General features: G+C 44.4%; 1 protein-coding gene across 2 annotated transcripts in view; it reads left to right on the top strand.

The window, feature by feature from the left end:
- Positions 1–4,113: 4,113 nt before the first annotated feature.
- Positions 4,114–20,416, top strand: part of STX6 (syntaxin 6) — a 53,209-nt gene continuing 36,906 nt past the window's right edge. For both annotated transcript variants that reach the window (XM_039249317.1, XM_039249318.1), the window contains exon 1: positions 4,114–4,385. In XM_039249317.1, the coding sequence (XP_039105248.1) occupies positions 4,351–4,385 (35 nt within the window). In that variant the 5' untranslated portion in view covers positions 4,114–4,350. The remainder of the gene's footprint in view (positions 4,386–20,416) is intronic.

Here is a 20,416-nt window from a genome sequence, read left to right as displayed (position 1 = left end):
TGGGATTGTAAATAGTGCAGCTCCTGTGGAAAACAGTCTATGTGGTTTCTGAAAAAATTAAAAATAGAATTAACATAGGATCCAGGAATTCCACTTCTGGATATATACCCAAAAGAATCAAAAGTAGGGTCTTGAAGCGATACTTGTACAATTATGTTCATGCAGCATTATTTACGACAGCCAAAAGGTGCAAGGGAGCCGAGTGACCACGGATGGATAAACGGATAAACAAAATGTGGTATGTACACGCAACTGAATATTATCCAGCCTTAAAAAGGAAGGAAATTCTGGGGCTCTTGGGTGGCTCAGTTGGTTAAGTGTCCAACTTCGGTTCAGGTCATGATCTCATGGTTTCTGGGTTTGAGTCCTGCCTCAAGTTCACTGCTGTCAGCACAAAGCCCGATGCAGATCCTCTGTACCCTCCTCTCTCTCTGCCCCTACCTGACTCATTCTCTCTCTCTCTCTCATTTTTTCTTTCTCTCTCTCTCTCAAAAATAAATATTTTTAAAAATGAAGGAAATTCTGACACATGCTACAACATGAACAAACCTTGAGACATTATACTGAGTGAAATAAGCCAATCACAAAAAGGCAACTACTGTATGCTTTCAGTTATGAGGTTCCTACAGCAATCAAGTTCACAGAGACAGAAAGAATGGTGGTTGTTGGGAGTGGGGGGATAAGGAGTTGTTTATTTGGTGCAGTTTTATATTTGCAAAGACGAAAAGAGTTCTGGAAATTGGTTGATCAACAGTGTCAGTATACTTACTGTATACTGAGCTGTATACTTAAACATGGTTAAGATGGTAAATTTTGTGATGTGTATTTTACCACAATGAAAACATTTTTAATTACTTAAAAAAAAAGAATTTAGGGTACTTAGAATACCTCGTTCTTTCCAAAATGCTTTTATATACATCATCTCAGCTGATCCTTAGAATAACCTAGTGAGGGAGCAGGCTGGGTATTATTACTCCCATTTTTAGTGTAGAAGCGATTCCCTGGTAGGGGTGTCATGGAGCTCCCTCAGCTTTTAGGGGGAAGGGATGCCTTCAGTCTACCCTGAATCCTTAATGGTAGGATGTGCTTCCATACTTTGTCTGATCCTTATTCTCATTGGATCCGGGGCCTAGTGGCCTGTGCCTGGACCCCAGCAAGCTCCTTCTGTCACTCACTCTCCTAACTTTGCAAACTTACATCTCCGGGATGTCCTTTCGGGACTGTATGGAAAACTCAGAGGTGGAGCGGTAGCCTCCTCCAGCAAAATGAACAGAATCTAAGTGTTACAGTTTGATGAGTTCTAACAAAGGCATGTAACTGTAACCCATGCTCCTATCAGGATATTTCTATCAGGACATTTCCATCACCTCAGGAAGTTTCCCTTCCCAGTCAATACAAGCCCAAGGCAACTACTATTTTGGTTTTTTATTCCGTGAGAATTTTTAAATCTTTTTTTGGCGGGGGGATGGGAGGAGGTGGCTTTTTGCTGAGTATTCTTCCTGAGCAATTGTTTATGGCGAGACCTCGGACCTATTAAACTCAAAAAAAGAAAAGAAAAGAAAAAAGTAGCTTCCTTTGTTTCTCCCTCATTTTAATGATAGCTTCCCTTTCCACGGAGCCTGTCTGTCCCACTGGGCCTTGAAGGCCAGGATCAAGCCTATTTATCTCTGTTCCTCGGTGCCCAGCACATATAAAAGCACCACACACACCGGGCACTGTCTCAGCACTTTTCACACAGCGGTTCATTTAATCCTCGTGAAACTCTAGGCGGAAGGTGTTATGATGGGGTCCATTTCACAGATGAGGACAGGGAGAGATTTAACAGCTTACCCAAAACACATAATCAGGAAGCAGCAGAACTGGGAATTGAACTGAGGCAACCTGGTTCCACTTATGGCTCCTAATCAGTATTCCCATCTGCCCCTCAGTCACATGTTATTTGCTGAATGAATGAAAAATGAGCCCTTTTCACCTTCGCATCTCAGTCTGTCGCCAATTTTTTAAATGTTTATTCATTTTTGAGAGAGAGAAACAAAGTGTGAGCAGGGGAGAAGCAGAGAGAGAGGGAGAACAGAATCCGAAGCCGGCTCCAGGCTCTGAGCTGTCAGCACAGAGCCTGACGCCGGGCTCAAACTCATGAGACGTGAGTCAGATCATGGCCTGAGCTGAAGTCAGATGCTCAACTGACTGAGCCACCCAGGTAACCCTGTCCTTAACCAAATTAAATGCTGCTCTCCCAAAAGTTTCTCTTCCCCACCTCTGACCTCACTGCTCTTCCAGGGTCTCAGAGAAGCACAGAGCCTCTTCTTGGCTCCCTGGCCTCATTTAATCTCTCCTCATGTCTAGAGGACACCTCTTTTGTCTTTTCTTGAAAACATCTATCAGATTCACTCCTTGCTCTCCCTTTGTCACCTGCTAGACCCCAAGACCTGACATTTACTGCCCACCTGCCTGTACTTACTAACCTTTACATTCTTCCTTAAGCTCTTGTTTTCTGGCTTACCTCTTAACTCAAGCCAATGAAACCCAAAAGTACAAAACTGAAGAGACCTCCCACTGGCCCAGACCACCCAGTCCTTTTGAGCTAAACCCCACATGGCCCCACCTACCTCTACCTCCTTGCCTGCGAAGACGGACCATGGAGTAATCTCTGGAATGACCTACAACTACCTTTACTTCATTATAATACTAAAATATCTGCCCAGGGAGGAGCCTCAGACTCATTTACATAACATACAACCTTATTCCTGCCTTTACATAGGATGACAGGCTTCCCTATCTAAATATTCATCCTAGCTTTGAACAAAAGGAACACCTTCACCCTCTCCTGGGGAGCCATCACTTCGGAAACCCTTTCTTATTTGCTGCAAATTAAAGTTTTCTTTGCGCAACTACTCAACATGGTGCCGTTTTGGACTCACCTAGGAGCAAACTCACATTGGCTGGGTTACACCTTTACAACTGCTGACTCACTCTTTGGGGATCTTGGGGTTTACATGCTTTTTTATTGAACCTTCACAGTAATCCACAAGCCAAATATTATTATTCACATTTTGTAGATAAGAAACTGAATAACAGAGCCCTGGTTCAAACAGGTTTGTCTGGCTCTGAGGACTCATCCATCTCCCAAAAGACTGGTGACCTTGAATAAGTCACTTAACCTCCAAGAGTCTCAGACGTCTCATTTGTAAAATGGGGATAATAACAGTAATTTCCTTATTATTAGAGCAACTGAGATCACTGAGCACAGTGCCTGACACACAGTAAGTGCCCAGTGATAAATTAAAGTTCACAAAACCTATATAGCATACATAGCATGAGTTGGCTAACTGTTCTGACCAAAATGCTGTCTGAAGAGCTTTTGAACTATGGCCGGGAAGAAATTGCCATACCTGGCCCCTTTTTTCCTCTCCAGGGAAGCACTGAATGTTGTATGAAAAGATTACTTTACTGTTCACTTGCACAATGCACAGCATTAGAAAATATACCCAGTCTGGTGGAAGGTGCACAGAATCTATGGCTCTGCCCTGTCCATGGTGTGTGACCACGGGAAATCTTGAAATCTCTGAACTTGCGTCATTTACAAATTGGAAATAATTCCTTCCCCCCAAGAATATTGAGATAATGCACATACAGCCTTTAGGACATTCCGGGACACATAGTAAGACCCGCATAAAGGAGTTCTGCAACATTATCATAGTCAGATAATGTTATATGATCATGCTGTATTGCAAGTCGAGGACGAGATAGATTTATAAATCATATGTTATCAAAATCAAGTGTTAAAAGTACAGGAAAGGTAACAGGATTGTGCAAATCAGGTACTGGGTGCGTATCTTGAAAACCTAATTGCCCCCAAAGAGGAAACGAACGGCTCCTCCCCTGAAGCCTGAGGAGGCAGGCGGGGCAGCACTGGCCCCGGCACCAGCCCCAGAGCCCCGCCTCCAGGGTTGCTAGACTCGCCGCCCAAGCTCTGCGGACGGGAGGCGGGGCCGGTCCTGGTCACGTGAGCGCGGGTGCGGAAGTGGTGCAGCGGGCCGTGTTCGTGGTTGGACGCTGCCGCAGGTCCCGGGGGCGGGGTCGAGCCTGCCAGACGCGCCGGGAGGAGCCGGGGGTGGAGGCAGGCGCGGGGGGCCGGCGTCGGAGACCGGGATTCGGTCTTCAGGGCGACCGATTGCTGGACCAGCGGCGGTCCCGCGCTCCCCGGCCTGCGCGCGCCAGCTGCTCTGGGTTCCCCAGGCCGAGGCGCCGGCGGCTGCGGCAGGCCGGTGTGGTGGGCAGAGGGAGGCTCGGAGGGCGCGGGCGCCCGGTGCGCGGAGCAGGCGTGAGGCAGCTGGGGGCCGGGACGCCATGTCCATGGAGGACCCCTTCTTTGTGGTGAAAGGGTGAGTGTTCCCGAGGTCTCCACTGGAGGAGGTGGTGGCCGTGCTGCCAGCCGGCACCTCTCTGCTCTCCTCGCCGGAGGGGGAGGGGAGACAAGTGGAGGCGAGGGAGGGGACAGCGGGAACGGCTTAGCCTGCAGGGCCATGACCAAGCGTCCAGAGACATCCCTTCCCCGTCCTACCTGGACCGTGAAAACCGTGTCCCAAACCAAGCCCCTGGGCAAGGAGATCCCCTTTGGCCTGTGCGCCGAGGTACAACTTATTTGGGGTTCCAGAGGATCAGCAGCTCTGCAGGTGGGGAGGGAGACGCGCGCCCCAGCCCAAACTGGGGATCTGGCGGAGCACGGGGCCCTACTTCGAAGGAGGGAAAACAGCATCTGGGCAGGAAAAGGGAAATGGCCCTCCTGAGCTTTGTAGTTGGCGTTGATGGGGCTGAGTTCCCATTGTCCATTGAGTTTGGAGCTCTGGCCCGCAGACTGGTGAGACCACAACATGCCCAGAGGCGCCTGAGCACGTTTGCAGGCTGGGCTGCGGGGGTGCACGGCTCCGGAAGACAACTCAATTCAGTGGGGGCGTTTTTACTGAGTAATGTGAGGGGAGGAAAGCAGCCGTTCGAACCCAGCGATGATGCTGGAAGGAAAACAAAATGAAATCATCCAAACTAAACTTTCCTCAGCTTTCTATTAGCAACTGGGATTTTCCCACAGTGCTAAAGGAAGTGAGTGCTTTCTTTTCAACTCCCTGATTTCGTCCAGGCTATTTGACAGGTTTCCCCCATTCTTATCCAGCCTTTCAGAACAGAACTGCCTTAACTTACTTTTCCCTATGAGCTGTCCTGACTCCATCTTTGATTGCTCGATTGTTTGGAGGTAGCAACTTAATTTGCACCTTATATTATCTTTGTAGCCATTAAGCAAATGAAAGAAAGAGGGATTCTTATGTTGTGGTAACTTGTCAGTTCTATGTTTTAAGTGGCAGATATAAAAAAAAATCTGAGAACTACTAAGTTCCCAGAAGATCAGTACTCGTAATCACCATGTGTCCCTTTACTTGCAACTAGTTGCTACTAGCTTCTTCTGTAGCGGTGAAAGCTGGCCAGTTGTTTTGAGTTGCTTGAGGGTTTGTGTTTTTTAAGGCTTCTTCTCAGAAAACTTACATGGTACTTTGGGTGAAGGACTTTGTTATCCATGTTACAGTAAAATCTCCTTGTACACTTCTTAACATTTTCCTAAAAGGGTTTTCTGCATCTGACTTTAAGGTAGGTGGGAAAGTGACGAGTTGTAGATTGATAATATATGGCTCTCTGCTTGGAACATGTGTTATTTTTTGGAAGGATTAGTTTCGGGGTTCATTTTAAAATATTAGAGCCATGTATATCTTTTCCTTAAAGGAGAATTCTTAATGCTTAGTTTGCAGAGGTTATCTCTGGCAGCGGAAATCAGAGAGAATCATAAATTTTTTGTTTGAATGTTAATAGATGTGTGAAAATGCTAAATTGCCCTGCCATCTTGGCCTTTTTTTCCTGACAGTATCTAATACAGTCTACCAGCGCTTGCTCACTGATTAGATTATCACGGCAGGATTGGAACATTGGCCTGGATTGTGGGTTGACTTTTATACCATGTTAGCTCATGTCCTTCAGGCGTCTGAAGGAGGAGATTCGCAATACCTCCAGACTTTGAGAGAATATTTGGGGAGCCACGTACCTCTATTTATTAATGTTGAAAATGTATCGCACGATGTGGAAAAATTAGATGCTCAAGTTGTGGCTCTTAGCCTAGCAGCTGATGGTTCTGAGAAACAACTCACCCCCAAATTAAGTAGAAATGGCAGGTGATAAATTAAGCGCTGAAGCGAATGCTACAGAAGATTAAGTGCCCCAGTAGTTCTGAGAAAAGCAACTCATTAGAAATGGTTATGATTGGAAAAGCTTTCAGAGGTAGGCCTTGGATTAGGTTTTGAAGATGGGTAGAATTTAGATAATTCAGGCCTGAATCTCATCTGGACTCTTATTAAAAAGAGTCTCTTAATTGGTCAGCCTGCCTCTAATCATCTGCCTTGGTTCTATTGGATCATTGCTGTCTAAAATATAATGTGAGCCGTATATGCCATTTGACATTTCCTAGTAGCCATGTTAAAACGTGAAAAGAAACAGATGAAATTAATTTTAATGTCATCTTTAATATATTCAGAATATTTCAGCAGGTTATTAGTATAAAGATTATAATGGGGGGCACCTGGGTGGCTCAGTCGGTTAAGTGTCCGACTTCGGCTCAGGTCATGATCTCGTGATCCACGAATTCAAGCCCGGCATCAGGCTCTGAGCTGTCAGCCTGCTTTGGATGCAGTGTCTCCCTCTCTCTTGGCCCCTCCTCTGCTCACACTCTGTCTCTCTCAAAAATAAATGAACATTAAAAAAAAAAGATTATAATGAGATATTTTACTTTTTTGTACCAGGTCTTCAAATTTGGTGTCTATTTTACACGTATAGCAAGCACATCTCAATTTGGACACTAAAATTTGCATCAGAAATCTTTGATCTACATTTAGACTTTATTCAGTTTATAGTTGAAAAAGTAGATTCACATACTCAAACGTTCCAGACATGCTTAAAAATTTTCCAGTAACTGAATTGCGTATCAGCTTTTCAACTTAAATTCATCGAGGTAAGAAAATCAGTTTCTTAGTCCCACTGGTGCATTGCGACCATTCAGTAGTCACTTGTGGAGCCTGTATTGGGCAGGAGAGGTGCCCAATACAGAACCCAAGCAGGGGTTTCCTACAATACATCTTTCAGTGGCTGCCTGTTGCCTACAGAATGAAGTCCAGATGCTTGATGGATGCCTTGATCCAGCCGTTCTTTCCCCTCCGCCCAGTCTGCCGGCCCTCAGCGCAGAGCTCCAGCAACGTCAGACTCAGTACAGTGAGTCTGACCCCGGTACTGGCTGCTCTTACTCCACATGCACCCACGCTGCCTAGTTCACCCACCGAGCTTTGCAGATTCAGTGTAAGCATCTGCACTGCCTCCAGGAAGTGCTTCCCTTGGCCCTTGTGACACATTATTGCACCTCTTCCTCTGGCTGTCTTTCATTATTAGGCTATGAGCCCTGAGGGTTGGGACTGTTTATTTTTCCTGTACTTCCAACCCGGCACTTTGAATATACAGCATAAATGTTAAACACTCAAAGGTGGTGGTGGTGGTGGTTAAGGAGTAGTGATCATGGGTGGGATCATTGCCCAGTGGATCATTGCCAGCAGAGGCCCTGCGATGGGCATTGTGTATTAGAAATTCTCAAGGAGAGCATCTCAGGTGGTGTAGGGAAGCTTGTTTGGGGAAGTAGTAATAATAGCAAACTTTTAGGGGGTACAACTCCCATCCAGGCATTTTGTGCTAAGAAAAGCACTATCAAGGGGTGCTTGGGTGGCTCAGTCGGTTAAGCGTCCAACTTCGGCTCAGGTCATGATCTCACGGTTGGTGGGTTCGAGCCCTGCGTCAGGCTCTGTGCTGACAGCTAGCTCAGAGCCTGGAGTCTGTCTTTGGGTTCTGTGTCTCCCTCTCTCTCTAGCCCTCCCCTGCTCATGTTTTCTCTCTCTCAAAAATAAAACATTAAAAAGAAAATTTAAAAAAAAAAAGAAAAGCACTATCAGAATTCTCACTTGATAAGAACAGTTCTATGATGTGGATACTAGCCACATTTTAGAAATGAGCTGAGGAAGCACAGAGGGGTTATTTGCCTAGGGCCACACAGCTAACAAGTGGTATTCCCAGGATTCAAATTTGAACTGCCTAGTTCTACTCACACTGTTCATATTTCACAATACAGATAGAATAGAGTCGAGGAGAGTCTCATTTTGAAGCCGTGGGAGATTTTTAAATCTAGGAAATGGTGTGAAATTAGGTTTTTTAGGAATATTGATTTGATGGTAGTGTTGGATGCATCAGCGTGAGGAAAGATTAATCTGAATATGTAGTTCTTAATGGCTGGATGTTTGAAGCTACTTTTGTGGGGTTTGAACACTCAACAAGCGTCCTGTTCAAAGCAGAATCCCAGAATACAGGAGACAATGACCACCATGGGGAAGCTGAGCTCCTCGAATTCATGTAGCCAGCCTCTACCTGGAGGAGACATTCATAGTGGTATTTACACCACCAGAACTCAGTCCTGAAACTCCAGGCTCTACTGAATCCCCTCTAACCTGCCCTTAACCCATAGCCTCTCTGGCAGGTCCTCTCCATGTGTTCTCACTGGGTGAGCTCAATTATTCCCAGTATGTCAGGTACTGTGAGCACACCCAGGTCAGTCTGACCCCCTCTCTCCCCTTCTGTTTTTCTTTTCCAGCCTCCTAGCCCTCTACTCCTGACCCCGCATTCTCCTTCAGTCCTGTGTCCACTAGGCATTGTGTTCTATCAGGGCCATCCCTTGGATATCTCTAGAATCTTCTCTCCCTCTCTAGTTACGGTTCTTCTGCCCTGGTTCATGCCCTTGTTCTCTCCCACCTGGACTCCTGTAAACACCGTCCTCAGCACACTTCACACTGCTACCGGATGTGTCCACAGAGCCATGGTCAGATGGATCATTTCTCTATTCAGAATCTTTTCATTCTAAAATATCGCGGGTCTGTTTTGTGTGTCCGGAGCTGAGGGGATACAGCAGTGAACAAACAACAGCCCATCTTTATGGGGCTTACATTCTGAGGACCGGAAACGGACAAATGCGTGGTATGTCAGGTGATGATAAGTTCAGGGAGAATCAAGCTGGGTAAAGAGAAAGGGAAAGTGGATTCTGGGTGTAATTTTTTTTTCTTTAAAAAAAGTTTTTTTAATGTTTATTTTTGAGACAGAGAGAGACAGAGTATGAGCAGGGGAGGGGCCAGGACAGAGGGAGACACAGGATCTGAAGCAGGCTCTAGGCTCTGAGCTGTTAGCACAGAGCCCGACATGGGGCTTGAACCCAGGAGCTGTGAGATCGTGACCTGAGCTGAAGTTGGACACTCAACCGACTGAGCCACTCAGGTGCCCCTGTTATTTTTCTTTCTATCTGACTTCAGGAAGCAGTGACGTTTGGTTAAAGAACTGGTGTTTGGTAATCAGGGCTGACCCAGCGTTAGCATCTCACCTGTTGATCATTTGGTATAACTTTTGGCAAGTTAATTCTCCTCCTTAAATCTATTTGTACAAAATGTGTTAGCAAGGTACACAATTGGCTTAACAATACCTGCATTATTAGTTGTAAGGATTAAATGAACTAATGCATGTAACTTGCCTCGCATTTGGGGGTACATATTAAATGCCCAATAGACATTCTCTTGTAAATGTCTGTTTGTATGTTTCTATCCAAATTGGCTGCCCTTTCTGAGAGGAAAGACCACATCTTACTGGTTTTTTGAGTAACATTTAAAGTAATATTAAGCTAATATATGCTTATTTTAGAAAATCTAGGAAACAAATATAAAAAGGAGAATAAACATTTATTGGGACACCCAGGTGGCTTAGTCAGTTAAGGGTCTGACTCTTAATTTCAGCTCAGGTCATGATCTCATGTTTGTGAGATCAAGCCCTGTGTTGGGCTCCTCACTGATAGCATGGAGCCTGCTTGAGAGTCTCTCTCACCCTCTTTCTGTACCCCTCTCCTGCTCGCTCTCTCTCTCTCTCTTAAAAGAAAAACACTTAAAACAATTTACTGAAAAGCCACCATCCAGAAATAGTTCATTAAAATTTTGGTGTCTTTTTTTAATGTTTATTTATTTATTTTGAGAGGGAGAGGGAGAGAGAGAGAGAACAGGGGAGGGGCAGAGAGAGAGGGAGAGAGAGAATCCCAAGCAAGCTCTGAGGCTTCAGCCCAGAGCCCAACTCAGTCTTGTGAATCAGTGAGATCATGACCTGAGCTGAAATCATGACCTGAGCTGAAATCAAGAGTCAGATGCTTAACCCTCTGAGCTACCCAGACACCCCTTTTGGTGTCTTTTTTGATCTTTATTTCTATTAATAGTTTTAGGCAATACCATTAATAGAGTTTTTGATCTCTTACTATATCAGTACTGTTCTAAGAACCTAATAGTAATTATCTTTTTAATCCTTATGAAGTAGTAGTACTATTATCATTTCACAAGTGAAGAAAATGAAACTTAGCGAGTAAAAAAAGAAAGAAAACTTTAAGTTTGTAAGCTTATCAGTGGAAAGGCTAAGATTTATATATGTGTGTTGTTATTTAGTAACTGTTTTAGAAATTGGAATCATACGGTTTTAAATCTTTTAATCTATTTTTTATATCCTTAAAATATCTTCAATGAGGAAAGCTTTTAATGACTCTATTGTATTTTGTCATACAAACTTAATATAATTTATTACCCAGGATGACCGTTGTGATGTTTCTAATTTTTCACTGTTACAATTAATGTAGTGGCAAGGAGAATGCCTGACAGGTTTTTATTGCTACTTCTGATTATTTCCATATCCTGCATTCCTGCAGTAGAATTGCTAATTCAGAGAGTATGCACATTTTAAAAAAATGTTTATTTATTTTTGAGGGGGGTGCGTGGGGCAGAGAGAGAGGAAGATACAGAATCTGAAGCAGGCTTCAGGCTCCAAGCTGTCAGCATCGAGCTGATGCAGGGCTTGAACTCACGGACCACGAGATCATGACCTGAGCTGAAGTCGGTTGCTTAGCCAGATGAGCCACCCAGGAGCCCCAGGGAGTATGGACATTTTTAAAGTTTCTGGAACATATTACCAGATTGCTCTCCAGAATACACCCGTATCTCCACTCTGTCCCCCACCCCCACCCATTTCCCTTAATCTCTTCATAGTACTGGGATTCTTGTTTTAAGAAATCTCTACTATATTGTGAGGTGAAAAAAATACCATCCTTGAATCCTTTTTCATCATTGTATTTATAGTAGGGACTCATGCAGTGCTCGTTTGATGAGTGAACCCACTTTGAGTTTGGGGTTCTGTATTTTTCCCTATTTTGTTGGCAACTTTTAGAATTTGCAACTTCTAACCAAACAGGCGAAGAAAACCACAAAACTGAGCATTGGATATGAGTCTGTTGGTACCAAGTAGCCTCTCCTATAGGTAAAAGGCATGAATGTTGTGTGGCTTCTTAATACTGAGCTGTTTGGGAGGCTTTGCGTGCCTGAATAAGGGTAATTTCTAGGTTCTTGGCTGTGGCTCAATGTTGAAATAATGGCATTAAGTGAACAGGTGAGCAGTGTGGTGTATGTTATGTTGTATTCTCTAGCCAGCACCTGGCCCTGCAGCCTTTTCAACTCTAGATTGTGCGCTCCTTGAAGGCAGGCATTGTGTATTTTATTCACGATGTTGAGAAAACTGTTTATTGGTATAATCCTTAAAAAAAAAATTACCTGTTTGCAGAGTAATTTTAGTCTAATAAAATTGAATGTAAGTCAAATCTCATTTTCCACGTTTTAGTTTTTTAATTTTTGTCTTTTAACATTTATTTATTTTTGAGAGACAGAGAAAGAGCATGAGCGGGGGAAGGGCAGAGAGCGAGAGAGACACAGAATCCGAAGCAGGCTTCAGGTTCCAAGCTGTCAGCACCGAGCCCAGCAGGGGTCTCAAACCCACAAACTGTGAGATCACGACCTGAGCCAAAATCAGATGCTTAACCGGGGCGCCTGGATGGCTTAGTTGGTTGAGCGTCCGACTTCAACTCAGGTTATGATCTCATGGTTTGTGGGTTCGAGCCCCGCGTCAGGCTCTGTGCTGATAGCCAGCTCCAGAGCCTGGAGCCTGTTTCCAATTCTGTATCTCCCTCTCTCTCTGACCCTCCCCTGCTCACACTGTCTCTCTCTCTCTCTCTCTCTCTCAGACATAAATAATACATTTAAAAAAAAATCGGATGCTTAACCAACGGAGCCACACAGGCACCCCTCATTTTCTACTTTTTAAAAATCAGAATCCGATGTTTCACCCTAAAAACAACTTTGCAAACGTTTGTTATAAATTTATCGAATGCCTAATACTATATTTGGCTGAAATTGTGGTCTTATTGGAGAATGCTATACAGAAACATGGAGGAGTGCAGGCGAAAGACAATATGCATTGTGTGTAAAATTTTGGAATAGAGTTGAGATGCTATGGAGATGGAAAAAAGTAAAGACCCCAGTGGGAATGTTGGTCAAGGACATGTTAGTGAAGCAGGTATAGGGGTCTCAGTCTGGGCCTTAATGAAATGTCTGCTTTTCATTTGCAGAGATGTAGGGACTCTTGGCTGGGGAAGCAGCAAGCGGGTAGCTAGAGCCAGGAATGAGAAAGGGGAGGATGGGAAGGAGACCTGCCAAGTGACACAGATTTTGTTTTAATGAGAAATCAGGTTGGATATTAAAGTCGGCCAGTTTGGGGGAGGAGGGTGTGGAATACCCAGCCGAGGAGTTTAAATTTAATCTGTTTCCTGTTACAAGTTCCTAATCTGGAGGCAGTTTTAACTAGCAGTTACTGTTCACTTGCCTATGGGCAAACAACTGTTAAGGGCTCAAACCCAGGTGTTCTGATTCCACAAAGAAAATAGATTTGTCTGGAGGCTTAGCAAAGATGGGATTGAATAGGTCTTGGTACTGGAAGGCCCCCTCACAGTCAGGGTCAGAAGCATTTGAGGCAAACAGCCCAGAGGCCCAAGCCCCATTCTCCTATTTGTACAATGGAGTGCAGACTGGATATCTTGACAGTTCCTTCCAGATCTAAAATCTAGTGGTTGGGCTTAAGTAGAAGCTGTGCAAGGTGAGAAGTTTAAAAGGAAGAGTGAGTGTCTAGACAAGTTTCAAATCTTGGAAGACAGTGGCTCTATTGATGGAAAATGGGAAGTTAGAAAGGGAAGCAGATGGTTTTTCTGTTTTATCTTTTGGTTTTTTAAATTTTATTAAAATTTTTTTTTAAATATTTTATTTGTTTTTGAGAGAGAGAGATAGAGACAACGTGAGCAGGGGAGTGTCAGAGACAGGGAGTTACAGAATCTGAAGACAGGCTCCAGCTCTGAGCTAGCTGTTAGCACAGAGCCTGACGCGGGGCTCGAACCCACAAACTGAGACCAACACCTGAGCCGAAGTCAGATGCTTAACCAACTGAGCCACCCAGGCTCCCCATCTTTTGGTTTAATACTTGCCTTTTTTTTTTTTTTTTTTGGTAGGCAGGAAAGGATTAGTTTTTTTTAGGCAAATAGAATGGTCTTATAGGCAGCTAAAATTTAGGAATTAATGCTGGGTGAGTGGCTAGGGTGGGTAATGCAGTTGGGGAATCATCAGCTTAAAGGGACGTTTTGAACCTGTGAGTATAGAATCGATAAAAGTGCTGAGAGGGGCACCTGGGTGGCTCAGTCAGTTAAGCTTCTGACTCTTGATTTTGGCTCAGGTTGTAATCTTATGGTTATGGGAACGAGCCCTGTGTAGGGTTCTGTGCTGAGCATGCTTAAGAGTCTCCCTCTGCCCCTCCCCCTACTCGCATGTGCTTGCTCTCTTTCTCTCTTCTCTCCCTCTGAAAAGGAAAAAAAGTGCTGAGAAACACTGGGACCAAGTGGAGGAAGAGGAAAGAGAAAACTGATAGAAACTAGAAGAGCACAATAACACAAAAACAAAGGAAGTGAGAGTTTCAAGAAAACAGGCTTGTAGTGGCAAGTACCTTGAAAGTGAGCATGAGTTCAAGCCACTCATGACTTTGCCCTGCAGTTGTCATCGGTAGCAGTAGTATCCCCGGGGAGTTGTGAAAGCAACGGCAGATTGAGGTCAAGATTGTATATAACTGCAGGTAACTAAGTAGAGGCAGTTTCTCCCCCACAAGAGTAATTGCAGAAAGTATCACAATACGGTTAACTTTGGAAATGAAGTGAGGTCAAGTGAAAGGAGTGTGTGTGGTTTTCCCCTTAGATACAAACGATGTGAGTGTGGAAGTCAAGCAGTACCCGGAGCTCCTCCCTTACCCGAGCTCCTCCCTTACCCGGAGCTCCTCCCTTACCCGAGCTCCTCCCTTACCCAGCACAAGGGCTGGTGGTGGAACGAGGTTGGTAAAACATGGGGCAGGACGGTGATGTGGTTGCAGGGGTTTCGTTACTAGAAGGGAAACCACGCACCTTTCCTAGTATATTGATGAAAAGCGGGAACCTCTGTGGAGAGGCGTGCAGAACGAGGGCTGCCCCAGAGACCGGTATCGTGGCAGATGGTATTTGTCCAAAGGTGGCCACCCCGGTGTACGTCCTGCCCCATTTGCTCTTCTTAAATTGCGAAGCTGGCCTTCTTTTATCAAGCTGGGATCCTTTCCCTTGAACCCGGGCAGACCTTTGTAACTGCCTCACCCGACAGAATGAGGAGGAAATGACACTGCCTGACTCCTGAAGCTCCAGTCCTAAAAGACACCCAGTACAGCTTCCACCTGCATCTGTCCGACCCAGGACACAAGGCTTGGGGGTCCTGAGCCAACACGTGAGGAGTGCAGCTGTACTGACGCTGTGAGGGAGGTCGTGTGGACAGGCGGCATAGACACCGAGGAGCACAGACGCTGTGGGGCAGGGACCAGCCATCTCTTCTGTGTTCGGCACGACTTCCAGACCCGCAGAACCCATGAGCATAATAAATGGTTGTTTCACACCACTGAGTTTCGGGATGGTTGTTACACAACCGCCGTAGCTGGAACAGGTGCCGAGTCAGAGCCCGTCAGCATGATCAAAGAAGAAAGGAGAAATGAGAAGGCTGCTGGATGTTGCAGCTACAGTCATCCTACAACTTGTTGGCATAGCTGAATGGAAGATTCTGTGAAACTCGAAGCCCCTAATGGCTGAGATACTCCTTCCTCCTTCCTCCAGCTTGACTGATAAACTTGGTGAGATCTAGATAAGGAAACTTTGTGATTTTTTATGAACATCTGGATGTATTGCCTTTAGCCCTAGAGGTTGGATGGGTCCTTCCCTGTGGTGGAACAGACTGGAACGTTGTGTGGGAGAGGCTCAGCTAACGATGACAGAGGGTTAGTGTTTGGCTGGCTTCAGAAACAAACTAGGTTAGTTCTGACAGTGTCCACTTTTTATTTGATAAGGAATGGAAGACTCTGGTTTTGAAAACTTTGATGACTTCATTTTTACCCCCCAAAAATACATTCTTCAAAGATATAGACTGTGTTTTCACTTTTGACAGTTACTTACCGGTAGTTCCCTGGGCATTGAGGTGGATTACAGCAAAGGACCTTCATTCTGGTGTTCATGGAATTTAATCCACTAGGGTATGACAAGTCCTGTGATTTTGATTGACCATTTGGTGGGCAGCAAGGGGCAAGAGCTTCATCCCTAGCATTTTCCAACACTGTGACTCTTACTGCCCATGAAATGTGTAACATCTGCAACAGATGTGGCAGCAGAAAATTGGCTTGACTGTTGTGGAGACCTTCTCTGGGTCAAGAGCTAAACCTGTAATTCCTAGGAAAATAATTAGCGAGTTTTTGGTGAAACGGTGCCAGACATGATCCCCAGAGCTGTTGGTGAGCAGATTGTTATTAACCAGTAAGTTTGCTAGGCCAAAGAGCTCCAAAAATTCAGGGTGTACCTGGCCCCTCATGGAAAGTTCTGGGTATCAGACTTCAGGTATCCCTATCACACGGTTGAAAGAGAAACCTCAAATAAACCAGACTTCATAGGAAAAGGAAAGCAATATTTTGTGATTTTGACTTTTCTGGAGACTGTAGACACAAGTGGATTGCTGCTGCCTGAGGAGTCAGCACCTGCAGGTGTTTGGTCAGGGTGCTGTGCTTCTCACGGGGTGAAGTACTTCTCATGCGGTGAAGTGCTTCTCATGGGGTGTGGTGCTCCTCACGGGGTGAGGTGCTCCTCATTAGGTGAAGTGCTCCTCACGGGGTGCAGTGCTACTCCTGGGATGCTGTGCTCACATGGGCTTTGCTGGGCTTGTGTGTGTGGGAAGTGCCTAACTAGCCAGTTCTTACAGAAACAGCCCCCTTGCCCTTGCTGAGAAAGGATGTGAAGAAAACTGGGCTTTTCTCTTTCTCTTGTTAAAACCCTCACAGATCTGAGGCTGGTGACATTGTTATATATTCCTCTTTTCTCTCTCTCTCTCTCTCTCTCTCTCTCTCTCTCTCTCTCTGTCTCTCCTCTGTCCTGTTAATTGATTTACCAGGAAGAGCTAGTGATTATAAATATTTAGCTCCAGATAACTACAAATGTTTGTTAATTGAGTTGTCTGACTAGAGTCTTGCACATTTAATGGGTGTGTCTTGTGGCTCTTCAGACTGTTCAGAAATCCCAAGTTCTTTGGAAAATTCTGGTTACCATTCATATTTGGCTTAAAAAAGAATTTGTGACACATGTTGTTTTCTACTCTCAGTCCTTCTTTTTCAGGCCAATGCTAAGCTGAAATGAAGCTGGGAGATGTTCTAAACTTTGACCCCTTTAGCTGCTGTTAAAATGGGATCCCTTGACACACCGCAGGGTCTGGCTTTTTGAGATTTGAACCATTGCTGATCGGCCCCATTTTTGTAATTCTTTGAAACATTTGTCTTAGAAATGCAAAATAATGCTGACTTTGCCTTTTTGTGTGTGTGCCACTAACTGATAGCTAAACATGAAAGCTCTTGAAAAACAAGAGATTGAGAGTGGAATCTGTGGGGTGTTGGGTGTCATCCTGGGACTGATTCGTAGCCCTTTGCTGATTCCTGCCATTTCTTTGATTACTTCTTCGGAACGTGCCTGAGGACTCCATGATTTTAGTCTGTGCTGCTAGGATTGAATGCACGCACCTGCCCCACCTCCCCCTCAGGTCTGACTATCAGTGTGGTAAGAGTAATGGTTATGAAAGTGTGGTCCTGGAATCTCAAGGGGTTCTCGACCCTCTCACAGAAGAGTCCCTCAGCCTAAAATGCTTTTCATAATAAAACTCAGGTGTTTGCTTTTTCCATTGTGCTCACATTTACACCGATGGTGCAAAAAGCTGTGGCAGATAAAACTCTCGATGTTGTCATCGAAATCCAGGCCATGGCACTAAACTTGACTAGTGGCCATTGGGTTCCTCCCTCACAGGGAGGGGAGGGGGAGGGTCATGTTTTAACATATGGTAAAAATTGTTCATTGTATCGAATCTTGATCCTTAAAGACCCTTCTCCCTTCCCTTCCCTCCTTTCTTCTTTTTTCTTTTCTTTTCTTTTCTTTTCTTTCATTTTTGATGTTTATTTGGTTTTGAGAGAGAGATGGTGTGAACAGGGGAGGAACAGGGACACAGAATCCAAAGCAGGCTGTAGGCTCTGAGCTGTCAGCATAGAACCTGACGTGGGCTTGGACCCACATCTCATGGACCGTGAGATCATGACCTGAACTGAAGTCGGATGCTTAATTGACTGAGCCACCCAGGTGCCCCAAGACCCTTCTTTCTTTAAAGTTATGATGTACCTACAGTAAAACTGACCCTAATTTTTAGTGTACAGTTCTTCAAAATTTGACAAATGGATACAGTCGTGTGTAGCCACCACTTCACAAATAAGGTGTGGGACATACATCTCCCCCAAAAAGTTTCTCTGCAAGTTCACTCCTTCGTGAGTCACAGATACAAATCGAAGCAGGTGAGGGGCACCTGGGTTACTCAGTCGGTTAAGAGTCCGACTTTGGTTCAGGTCATGATCTCACTGTTTGTGGGTTCTAGCCCCTTGTTGGGCTCTGTGCTGACAGCTCAGGGCCTGGGACCTGCCTCGGATTCTGTGTCTCCTTCTCTCACTGACACTCCTCTGCTCACACTGTCTCTATCTCTTTCTCAGAAATAAATAAAACATTAAAAAATTGAAAAAAAAAATAAAAGAAACTATAGTTGGTGAGTTGTTGCACCAAAGAAACATTTGCATCACAGGGAATAACTTCTAAAGCTGTGACTCCCCAAGCCATTGTGGATGTGTACCTTTTACTTAGGGTGAGGATGAAGATTTATAAAGGGGAGCCTCATCCTCAAATGCGGAGGGGGGTGTAAGGTGCACGCATCATAAGAAAACATGCCTGTGTGAACGTTGTATGTTATGTGAATGAGACTTGTGCTCCTTGTTGGGGGAGGTTTTAGTGTTATAATGAGGTAATGGTAGTTATAGGTCATTCTGGGGGTCACTCTCTGCTCCATCTTCCCTGGGCTTGATTCCGGGGTGGGGGGGGGTTTACACTCAAACTGGTCTGGGTGCCCTGGGCTGGCTGCTGTTTCCTGAGTCGCTATTGCTTGGTTTTTTGTTTTTTTTTTTTAATTTTTGGCAATTACAACTAAAGCTACTCTAAGAATTTGTAGGTGGTTGTGTGAACATACGTATTCATGTCACCTGGAAGTGAGATTGTTGGGTTATAGGGTAAGCGTATGTTTAATTTTAAGACACAGCCGCACTATTTTACCAAGTCGCTGTGCCATTTTGCATTCCCTTGAGAAACACATGAGCATCCCAGCTACTCTACCACCCGTCAGCGCTTGAATGTCACCAGTTTGTTTTAGGCCATTCTAGGTTTGTAGTTGTATCTCATTGTGCATTTAATTTGCATTTCTCTAATGACTAATGGTATTGCACATTTTATGTGCTTAGCTGTCATCTATATGTCATCTTTGTTGAAAGGACTATTGACATCTTTTGCCCATTTCCCTTTCTCTCTTTTTTTTTTTTTTTTTATAACTTTTTACTTATTTGAGAGAGAGAGAAAGTGTAAGGTGGGGAGGGGCAAGAGGGAGAGAGAGAGAATCCCAAGCAGGCTCCACAGTGTCAGCTCAAAGCCCAGTGCAGGGCTTGAGCTCACAAACTGTGAGATCATGACCTGAACAGAAGTCAGATACTTGACTAAGCCACCCAGGCACCCTGCCTATTTCTTCCACCCCCTCCCCATTTCTTTCTGTCTGTTTTTTTTTGTTGTTGTTGTTGTTGTTTATTTGTGTTTTTGAGAGAATGAGCTCCAGTGGTGGGGAGAGGGCAGAGGGAGAAAGGGAGAGAATCTTAAGGCAGATATGTAATTCACAAATGTTTTCTCCCAGTCTTAGTATGCATTAAAAAAAATTTTTTTAATGTTTGTTTTTTGCTTTGTTTAATATTTTGTTCATGGGAGGGCCATGAACAGGAGAGGGGCAGAGAGAGAGGGAGACACAGAATCTGAAGCAGGCTCCAGGCTCTGAGCTGTCAGCACAGAGCCTGATGTGGGGCTTGAACTCACTAACCATTCAGGCCAAAGTTACTTAACTGATGCTTAACTGACTGAGCCACCCAGGCACCCCCTTCATATGCATTTTAATATTCTCTGTGACAAAATGAGAGTATGCCAAAGCACTTTTGCTATATTGTGAAATAAGACGGCTATCTCCAGGAAAAGTAATTTGTGATTCAGTTGGGAGCTAAACTAGCTCATTTTTCCCTCCACGGAATCCCATTTTTACTTGAAAGAATGCCTGGTAAACTGGTTATTGAGACTGACATATGTTCTCAAATTTCAAAATTAAGAAATACTTGAGATATTTTCTCAAAAATGAATGAAGTGACCCTGTCACTTAATGGACACAGTTGACAGTATTTTCGATGATAATAAAATTAGAGCCTTTGTTTAAAAACAGAATTTTGGAAAGCTTCTCTCAACTATGATCACCTTACATATTCCCAGTAGTTAAGCTTTTCTGATGATGCTGGTAGTGATATTATATGATTTTGGATGTTGTATAATGAAAAGAGTCCACATTTTCAAGACCTGTGATACTCAGTAAACTAATACTTTCCAAATGACCAGTACATGTGATAAAATTAGACTTGAGTGGTTGAAAGATCCATTCAAAATACAAGGTAGGGCAGTGGATTGTAATATATGAGAACTCAAAAAGTCTTCGATACAGTTTCAGGTTCCACATTGCGACTAACCTATAAGAAGCTGCCATTTTGTTGAGTTTTGGTATAGTGGCAAAAAAGAATATCCACAATTATCTAAAAGACTGTAAAATACTCCTCCCTTTTCCATCTGTCTATCTGCATGAAGGCTGGGTTTTTCGCATATACTTCAACAAAACATGTTCACAGACTGAATGTAGAAGCAGAT

Source organism: Hyaena hyaena, unplaced genomic scaffold (genome assembly GCF_003009895.1).
Source record: "Hyaena hyaena isolate Hyena2069 unplaced genomic scaffold, ASM300989v1 scaffold_337, whole genome shotgun sequence".
In the NCBI taxonomy this organism is placed as follows: Eukaryota; Metazoa; Chordata; class Mammalia; order Carnivora; family Hyaenidae; genus Hyaena; species Hyaena hyaena.
Note: the sequence above shows the minus strand (reverse complement) of the source record. Positions and strands in the feature narration are given on the sequence as shown.